A 10,040-nucleotide genomic window follows, 5' to 3' on the forward strand; every position below is an offset into this window, starting at 1 on the left:
TTATTCAATCCATGTATGTGGGTCACGAGGACGTAAAGTTATGATTAAACTGGCACCGAAACTTTGTTGGGTATTTTTGTCATCAAATGTGTGATAGTTGCATGTCTCGAGAGAATAGAACACTATCTTCATATCCGTGTTGTCTAATAATCTTGGAAAGTAGATGTTGTTCCTCGTTTGTGGTTTCGTATTGTTCCCGTGATATCTTGGAAAGTAGATCTTGTTCCCCATTTGTGGTGATTTGGCATCAAGGCAGACACATGATGTTTCAGATATATAAATCATGTGTTTTCCTAAATCATTTATTTTCTCCCAGTCGTTTGTAGAATCATTTAGTTTGAACACCTCAACGAATTCTCCATCCTCACCCACGATAACAAGTAAAAGATGTTGATCACATTTGGATAGAAAGAACGTCGTCTTAAGTCTGCAAGGGGCATTGTCTTTGACAACCTCCCAAGAGAAATCTTCTTTACCAATGTCTCTAAAAGCATCAACTCTTTCATTGTTACACGAGGCGTAAATATCCCCCCGGCCACTGAATGTTGGAAAGTGAAAGAAATATGGATCGTTAGTGCCAGAATCCAAACGATATCCGCACCATGAAGGGGGTTCCTGAGACATAAAGTGGATGTAGACATGATAAGGCCCGCGTGTTGTGAATCCAACAACCATACAATCAGGGGAAGTAGGTGGTGCCGAAAAACACATGCTTCCAAGAGAACAAGGCGTCGCTGGAAGGTTACGGATTTTACCTGTAAATGGGTTACAGAACACCAGCTCGCATCCAGGCAATTTAAACAATAACAACCAACCATACCTGGAACATAATATGTCGTAATGACCGTAGAGTTCCCGAGGTGTTTTTAAAACATACTCGTCACCACATAACGGATCTATCAATGAGAAAATGCGTTTATCATTGCGTAACACCAACAACCATGGTGAATTCATATGCGGTCTCTTTAACGGGGCTGCTAAATAACAATGTTTGCATGTAGCACGGAAATTCATGAACGTCTTGACACCATAACAGTGCTCTGTAATCATTTCCAAAATATGAAATGGAATATTGAGGAGAGTTGACTCGCTTGTCGTGCTATCAAATTCAGTCTCATCACAGTTAACTGATCTTATGACTACCTCAGTGCCTTGGTCTTGTTTAGCTTCGGGACGGTCAGCTTCCAACCTACCCAAAACATAAAGATAAATAAACATATTCTAGCTGAAAAAAAGGACAACTTAAATACAAACAAGCAATACCTGCATTCGAGCATTGCCCACACTAACACTTGGCTTTCTCGTACGATACAAGGCACTGAAGATGGAGACATGGTTCTTTCTTTGACATGGAATGAGATTATATTGTCCATCGCACCAAGAATATGAACACAACCCCCGATCTGTGAGGCAACTGCGGACTTGTAGAATACCGAGCATGAAGATAAATCCAGGAAAAATATATCATCTTTGAGGTCTTCCATTTCCTCCCATGTCATAGAAGTCATATCCAATGTAAACAAACGCACCTCAAGAATCCTCGCTTCATCCTTAAGATGTACTAGTTCAATGTAGAACAACTTAGCACAATATCCTTTCAAAAAAGAATAGACGGTGTCGAAACTCGAAGGGGAAGTATGAGGGACGTTCACAACCGGCACTAGACTTATCACAACTTCTTTACCTCTAACCACAAAGTCAACATGTATGACAGACCTATAATGAGTCCCCAAGGCCAGGGCATATACTTTACCATTGCAACAAGCTGGAGATTCTAGGAAACAATCATCTACACCGATTAAGCTCCGGAGTTGTTTAGCATATGACATCTCAGTCCATTTTAGCCTCTTTCTCTTCTTATTAGGGTCTAGCCGACAAAAAATAATGGTAGGAATTTTGTCTGATAGCAACATAAAAACCAAACTTTGATCATCAGGGAGGAGTAACAAACAAAAAGCATGAGAATCACGAACCAAAGGCGGGAGACGAATGAATTTAGAGGTGAGTGGGTTCCAAAGAGACCACAGGAGGCGGTCCGGATGACTGGAGAGAATCACCCAGCCATTGAAACATGCTCGGATTCTTGTCCCCTGGACCTGGAGCTCACTGCTTCTACACTGATTAAAAGATTCCAGATTCTCAGCAATAAACAACTCGTAATTTGCACAAGAAGTATGCTTTAGCTCCTCCATATCTATCATAACAATAAAAATTCAAACTATTTGAATTAACCATGCATCATAATCAATAAAAGAGGCTTATTTAAAGAGATACCTGGTATGGAATCGAAAAGCAAAGCAAATTGAAAGTCTCCGACTATCAATGTCTGCGGATAAGGTTGAACAAAAACATTAGATCAAGGGTTATTATTATAAATAAATAATAAGGGCATGTTTGGGTAAGCTTATTGAAACAACTTATTGACTTATTGGCTTTTTGAAAAGTCATAAGCTCTAAAATGATGTTTGGCAAAGAGGGTGTATGTGAGGGGGAAAAGCCAATAAGTCAATAAGTCATAAAATCCTGACTTTTCCAAGAAGCATAAGTTGTTTCAATAAGCTTACCCAAACATGCCCTAAATCTCTACAAAAACAAAACAAAACATATTTAAGTTTAAACTCCCCATTGACCCTCCTTTTCGTTTTTTATAGTAATAATTTATGGATGGAAAATATGAGACTGAGAGTTCCTCTTCTGCTAATCAGATAACAATGAAACAATGCTTAGGGGTCTGACTTCTTCGTTACCTGGGTAAGGAAAACCGATGGCAGGAGCAAATCTCCAAGTTCCAACAGCACAGATTGATTTCGTTAAGGTTGTGTTTATAAACAGGGAAACCTAAATCCTTCGTATCTCAACTCTCGATCGCACGCCTAAAATATTTTGATATTTATATTATGTTTGGAGTCAAGCTTTGAAATTTGAATGATCCCAATTTGGGACACCTTTGTAATAAACCGAGGGCCCAAATGCCCAATGCGTTTGTTATTTTTTTTTTTTTTTGAGTTAATTACTGTTTTCGTCCCTGTGGTTTGTCAAAAATCACTATTTCAGTCCATTAGTTTAAAAATTGCGATTTCAGTCTCTGTAGTTTCACTTTTGTAACCATTTCAGTCCACCTCGTAACCATTTCAGTCCCTGTACTTACAGAATAAATGGATTGAAATGATTACGAAAGTTGAACCAAAGGGACTGAAATGGTTACGAAAGTGAAACCATAGGGACTGAAATCACAATTTTTAAACTAATGGACTGAAATAGTGATTTTTGACAAACCACATGAACGAAAACAGTAATTAACTCTTTTTTTTTTTTTTTTGAAAGATGAACTTCATTAACAACAAAAACGGGATATCTCTAAGCTAGAGATAACCACAAAACCAATACATCAAGTAATAAATTACACCAATCTTTCCAAACCAACCCGCCCTTCTTCGATCTACTATTAAACCAAAGAAACCCAAACGATTTAATATCCGCCACTATCCTCGCCACATTAGCATTCTTCTGTGAGAATAAAGCTTCGTTCCTAGCTGCCCAAATCCTCCAACAAGTTAAAACGAAAATACCAAACAGAACCTCCGCCTTCAAAGTTGAAACCTTCAGATGGTCCACCAGTTCCAAGATATCTTTAACAGAAAAAACAAACACCGGGGTAATTCTAACCCAAGACGCAATACCATTCCATACACCGTTAGCCAAATGGCACGCCGTAAAAATGTGTTCCGTAGTTTCCTCAACCTCGCCACAAAAAGTACACAAGCCTTCACCAACATTGATGTTCCGCCGATTAAGAGCAAGCTTCGTCGGAATCCTATCCAAATTAGCCCTCCACATGAACACATTACATTTACTTGGTAACCATTTACACCATTTATACTTAAATCCCTCCTCAATTGGTCCCTTCCTACTCAACCACAACCGAGCCTCCTTTACAGTATATGGACAATTAAAACCAACATTCCATCTCCATACATCCCTCCTATCCCCAAGCCGAATGGCCGACACCATTCTATGACACTCCAACAGTTCTGCTACTTCACTACTAGAGCTAGGATACCTTTTCCATTCCCAATTGATCACCCCTATCTGAGCATCATTACCAACTCTATCACACACTTTACTCCACTCGTTTTTTTCTAGACGAAATAGGTTCGGAAATAAATCTTTCAGCGGTTCATCATTCATCCAAGTATCCAACCAAAATCTAATGTCAAGGTCGTTACCCACTGACCCGCAGATCATATTAACAAAGTTAACTCCCTGAACCTTTAGCGCATAACCCACTTTCACAAGTTTTCTCCAAGGCCTCGTTGATTGTTTGTTCCACGGAAAGACATCCCACCTCCTATTCGAGACATGTAGGGCTTCAATGACTCTTTTCCAAAGTGACCCCTCTTCATTCTTGAACCTCCAAAGCCATTTCAGCAGCATCGAACTATTGCAATCGGCCAATCTGTTTAAACCCAAACCTTCTTTTTTTGATTTAGCAACCTTATCCCAAGCCACCCAACGTATTTTACCAATCTCATCATTTCCTCCCCACAAAAAATATTTTTACTAAACCTTCTAGCTTGTTGATCACGGCCACCGGAGCTTTATAAAGAGAAAACAAACTAATATTGCGTTTGTTATTTGATGTTACTTTTATTTTTTACATAATAGAGTTCATAGTATAATCTGATATTTTTTGTTATTTTCTAAGTTACCCAAAACAAACTAATATTACGAGAAAGTAGGGGTGAGCAAATTAACCACCATAACCGATAACCGAACCATAACCGACATAATCGAACCACTAATAACCGATAACCAATATAACCAATGGTTATGGTTATGAAACTTTGTATAACCGCTCAATCGGTTATGGTTATGGTTATGAAGCTTTGGTTAACCGATATAACCGAACCGAACTTGTGATTTTAACTTTACATAATGGATTTGTGTTTTACAAAACTATACAGAGGGTTTTTAGTAAGATAAGAGTATGTTAGTAACAAAATGATCTTGATGTAGATGTCATTTATTTTGATAAAGAACTAAAGTGTTATGACCATAATTGTTTTTATTTGAGAAATACGTACCTTATTAAAAAGAATCCTAAATCGATAGTTTAACCAAAAAGTTTAGTCTTCGTTATCTTATAAAATAGGCTTAAGCTAAGTTCAAATCGTGCACAACCCTATTTATTTCAAACCTTGCTTGGTTACTTAACCGAAATTAACCAAAACCGAACCATAACCGACTTCATAACCGATTAACCGTAACCGAAGTTTGGTTATGGTTATGGTTACCAAAACTCCATAATCGAATTAGCGGTTATGGTTATGGTTAATAGTAAAAACCGAACCAAACCGACCCATACACACCCCTACGAGAAAGAAAGAATTAAAGATGCATGGCCAATAAGTTTGGCAAGGAATTGAATAATTGTTGTACCAGTTGTCTCGTATTCCAAAAGGCCCAAGATGGGCTCAATTGGACATAGGTCAAAATACAATGATCTACCATTCTCACAACAGATCTAACAGAAGCAAGAACATCTTAAAACAAGATCAACAATCAACTGAAACGAAGAACGAAGCGAAACCCTATGAGAGAGAACTGAGAAGGAATCTTATCTCGAACAAGTGAAAGAAGTATATTTATAACAAACTAGTCATTGCCCCGCCCGCGTTGCGGGGCAATAAAACAAATATTTCTCTCTCATAACATGTATGTCTCTACAGAGGGCAAAATCGGAATTATATTATGAACAGGATACGAAATCATGATTTTAAACTGAGAGCAAAGTCATAATTTTGAGCTAAGGGGGAAAACATAATTTTATTTTGAACTGTGGGAAAACCGTAATTTTGAGCTGATGACAGAATCGTAATTTTTAGCTAGAGGAAAAAAAAACATTTTATTTTTAACTGGGGGCAAAAACGTAATTTTAAACGGAGGGCGAAACCGTAATTTTAGACTGGGAACAAAATTAAAAAAGAGTTTTTGAACCGAGGGCAAAAGCGTATTTTGAGCTAGGGCAAAATTATAATTTTATTTTGAGCCGGGGGCAAAAACGTAATTTTAAACGAAGGACGAAATCGTAATTTTAAACTGGGAATAAAATTAAATAAAAAATGAATTGGTCCAATAGGGAAGTGACAGGTAGCTAATAATTTTTAGCTAGGGGAGAACCGAAGGCAAAAACCTAATTTTGAGCTGAGGACAGAATCGTAATTTTGAGCTGGAGGGAAAAACAACATTTTATTTTTAACTGGGGTAAAAACGTAATTTTAAACGGAGGGCGAAACCGTATTTTTAAACTGGGAACAAAATTAAAAAGCAGTTTTTGAATCGAGGGCAAAAGCGTAATTTTTAGCTAAGGGCAAAAGTATAATTTTATTTTGAGCTGGGGGCGAAAACGTAATTTTAGCTAGGGGCAAAATTATAATTTAATTTTTTAGCTGGGGACAAAACCGTAATTTTAAACGAAGGATAAAAGCGTAATTTTAAATTGGAAATAAAATTAAATTAAAAGTTGGTTGGTTCAATAGGAAAGTTTTTGAGCTAAGGGCAAAAGGATAATTTTATTTTTAGCTGGGGGCGAAAACGTAATTTTAGCTAGGGGAAAAATTATAATTTTATTTTGAGCTGGGGGCGAAAACGTCATTTTAGCTAGGGGCAAACTTGTAACTTAATTTTTTAGCTGAGGGCAAAACTGTAATTTCAAACACGAAAACATAAATTAAATTAAAAATTGGTTGGTCCAGTAGGAAAGTGCCAGGCAAGCTGCCTGGCACTTTTCTTTTTTAGCTTGTAACTGTATAGTAGGAGAAGCTTGCCTGGCACTATTCCTTTTTAGCTTGTAACTGTATAGTAGGAGAATGAATAACTCATTTATATATCCAGCTCGTCCAACTTGTCCAAGTTGTTAGCCATCCAAGTCTTGTTAGCCCAATAACAGCCCAGCAACATTGTTAGCCCAATAACAGCAGCCCAGCAACAAATACAGTCCAAATATCTTGAAATGAAATAAAAACAAAAACTTATATAAGTCACTTATATAATAATGAGTAAAATAAAAAATAAAAGTGTATGATATGATGTATATATTTCAACAAACCGGTTAGAAACCTTCTTGACCGATGCAGGATTCATTCGGATATGTATGTCCCTGAGTGGTGTAGATGGATTCCAAAGAAGTGCAACATCTTCATTTGGAGAGCCTAGTGCACCAGACCCCACAACAAAAACTTTAATTGTTTATGCAGCTTAGCCACGAAGATAGTATACAATAAATAGGATTGATAACGAATAGTTAAGATGAAATGAATATAATAATAAAATTATTTTATAGAATTAAATCATGCAATTAACCAGTCCCGTAGTGTCCATATTGATACTGTCGATCACCCCCCATATTAATTGGCTATTTAGGGTTAGAAACTCCTTATGCTTGGAAACCTTTTGTGTTATTTCTTCCATACAAAAAAAGTCGCCATACACAGACCATCATTTTGGATTTTATTATTTGTTTCTCTTTGTCTTCTAAACACCATAATTCGATTAGATTTATTCAAGTTGAATATGGGTGATTAAGGTACATATAACCTATATATTTTACCTTTGTTATATGAATCACTGATTATGTTTATAATACCAATGAATTTATTTTTTTTGATATGAACCGTTTGACCGTGACGTTTACTAATGTTGATAGAAAATTTGTTTCTAAACGTTATTAGGATTTGATACGTTTTTGTTTTTATTCTTACTTTTATTTGTACTTTTTATTCGATTTTGCAATATGTTTTAAGACGTATAGATCATCTCACAAGTTTTATATGTTTTGGTTTTAAGGAATGCATGTTATATATGTGACTTAAGACATATAAATCGAACCTAGGAAAGATACATCGTCTCATAGTATATGAATGTTATGAACTCATTTAAAGGAAATGAGACATTGTCTCAATATGAATATGTATAATTAAGAATGTATAACCAGAGACGTATGGATCAATACAGGCTCGCGAGCTCCATAAATGAAGCTTGGGCTCGTTCACTAAACAAACATATTTTTAGGTTCGGACTCGGCCCATAAACAAGTTTAAATAAGCTCGGCTTATTTACTAGACGAGCCTGACGAGCTTCACATGCCAGACTCCAGCTCGGACTCGATAAATAAACGAGTTTTATTTTATACTCAAGCTTGGCTCAGGCTCAGCTAGCTTGGCACATTTTGAGCTTTTTTCTCAAGTCACTAAGCGCGTTTGCACCCTAATTGAAATGGGATTACCATGGAACTTCGATAGGTGGCCCCCTTTTAATCTCCCGACTCTCATCTTTTGTTTAGTTATTTATTGTTATAAAAGAAATTTTATATATTTTTTTTACCAAAGATCGTAAATTTAACACACTATGATACAACATTATTTACTGTATGTGACAATATGCTTTAATGAGTAAAGAACATTATTACATTACCTTTCTAGATAATTTCTGTCCATATACCAAATTCATTAATTTCATTATTCGATATGACTTTACTAATTTCTTAATAATAAAATAGTAGATGTAAACATGGCAAGCCACTTGTGAGATCGTTTTACTAAAAGTTCTAGTTACTTCATGGCTTTATACTCTAGTAGCATTTTGAGAATGAGATAAAGCTTTGAGATCATTACATCATGGGTTGATTCCAACAAGTGTGTTTTTCCAAATTTATTGGGTTTTCTTTTAAATTGGTGTATAGGCATTATTGCCTACTGGAGATAGATATAATCGGGTGGTTTCGCTGGTGGCACGATGATACTTCAGCGGTCCGTCAGTAATTTAAATTTGTCGTTAAAAAAATCTGGTTGAGCCGATGTTAAATGAGCTCAAACTTAGATGTAAATGTTATAAACACATTTGTTAAAAAAATTATCGACTTGGTAGTTATGGCCGATGTAAAATTTTTTACATCACAAAAAAAAAAATAGAATCTATGTAAATTTTTGCATGCGACTTTTTAATTTTTTATATTTCACTGGAACAAGTGATTTATTTAAGATTTTTTCTTTTTAAAGATCTAGTTCTTATGCTTCTCACAACTTAAACTTAGGGTGAAGGGGGTGCTCACCTAATAGGTGAGTCCCCTCTCTTACGCCAAACCAATCCTCGTGTGCCACGTCAACTCCCCTCTTAAACTCCCCTAACACCCGAAATTGATGGCGGCACTCCCCTCTTAGGTGAATTGGTTTTTTTAAAAAAAAAAAAAAAGAAAAAAAAAGAAAAGCATTGATTGGTCCCCTCTCCCTCTCTCCTCTCTCTCTCCTCCCCCTCTCTTCGGCAACTCCCCACCGTGCTCAGTCCCCGATTTGCCTCACCGCACCAACGGCGGCGGTGTGCCCGCTAGGTGACTTGGGTCACCGATTGGCCTTACCGAGTACGCCCCGGACACCCTTAGGATGATTCTTATTTTACTTTTTCCCTATTGTATATTAAATTATTACACCTTCACTTAATCGAATAATCATAAATTTTATTAAACAAATATTTGTTAAAAAAGCATTTGCATCTTCATATCCGTTTATTGCTTTTTTAAATCAAAAGTGGGAACCGTCCCACATCGCCTAGGAAAAAGAGCTTATTCGTCTTTATAAACTACCGATCAAACATCAAAAACTGCCGGACTTATTAACGCGAGTCTGTGACCCAAGTGGGGGCATTAAAGCGGGTTTGAAGGGGGCCATTGATATCGGACTATTACAGAGCTATTAAAAGTTTTAGTCGAGTAATAACCGTGAGGGGTTGACTCATAATTCAACTCGGGCTCTTAAAGGTTCGTGGGCAGCACATGTAATGTGCTCTGCTGTTCTCAGTTTGTATGTGAAGGTGTCGGAAAGATCCACGGTGTTAACAATTGGCCCGGGCCCGAGTTCAAGCCAAACTGTGCGCTGGTGGCTGTGCTCTTCTTGAAGAAACAGATGCTTCTCGGGAAGACTCGACAGCCATTGGAATATCTGTTTCCATCTGACCAAAGGTCAGGTGGCGTATGTGCTGACTTAAAC

At 37.0% G+C, this 10,040-nt stretch overlaps 1 protein-coding gene across 1 annotated transcript; it reads right to left on the reverse strand.

Annotated features, from left to right (window-relative positions):
- LOC110932019 lies at positions 1-4,434 on the reverse strand. Its single transcript, XM_022175384.2, has 4 exons — positions 3,388-4,434; positions 2,275-2,326; positions 1,264-2,194; positions 1-1,189 (listed from the first exon to the last, which is right to left on the reverse strand). The coding sequence occupies exons 1-4, from the start codon at positions 4,432-4,434 to the stop codon at positions 1-3; spliced, it is 3,219 nt and encodes a 1,072-aa protein (XP_022031076.2).
- Positions 4,435-10,040: the final 5,606 nt, after the last annotated feature.

The sequence above is a fragment of the Helianthus annuus genome, chromosome 1, assembly GCF_002127325.2.
Source record: "Helianthus annuus cultivar XRQ/B chromosome 1, HanXRQr2.0-SUNRISE, whole genome shotgun sequence".
NCBI lineage: Eukaryota > Viridiplantae > Streptophyta > Magnoliopsida > Asterales > Asteraceae > Helianthus > Helianthus annuus.